The sequence below is a fragment of the Penaeus monodon genome, chromosome 21 (assembly GCF_015228065.2).
Source record: "Penaeus monodon isolate SGIC_2016 chromosome 21, NSTDA_Pmon_1, whole genome shotgun sequence".
In the NCBI taxonomy this organism is placed as follows: Eukaryota; Metazoa; Arthropoda; class Malacostraca; order Decapoda; family Penaeidae; genus Penaeus; species Penaeus monodon.
Genome location: NC_051406.1, coordinates 12,172,979 through 12,173,259, shown reverse-complemented (window position 1 = coordinate 12,173,259; position 281 = coordinate 12,172,979). Strand labels below are relative to the sequence as shown.

At 58.7% G+C, this 281-nt stretch overlaps 1 protein-coding gene across 1 annotated transcript in view; it reads left to right on the top strand.

The window, feature by feature from the left end:
• Positions 1 to 281, top strand: part of LOC119586566 — a gene marked incomplete in the record, with an annotated part of 19,026 nt that overhangs the window by 17,274 nt on the left and 1,471 nt on the right. The window contains 1 exon segment of the mRNA XM_037935320.1: positions 46 to 238. Coding sequence (XP_037791248.1) covers positions 46 to 238 — 193 coding nt within the window.

Sequence of the window (281 nt, the reverse complement as noted above, 5' to 3'; positions counted from 1 at the left end):
CACTGCCACAACCTCCACTCACCACCTCCCCCTCTTCCCACCCAGCCCGGGGCCCCAAAGTGTGGGAGTTCCTCGTGCGTCTCCTCCTGGACCCCAGCACTAACCCTTCGCTGATCGCCTGGGAGGACAGAGAAGCCGGCACCTTCCGTCTGGTGGAGAAGGAGAAGATCGCTGCCCTGTGGATAAAGCGGTCGGGAAGCGGGAGTCTGTCGTATTCCAACTTCGCTCGTACGATCAGGTAAGAGTTAGGAATGGGTGCGTTGTGTTTGTTTGTAAGTGCA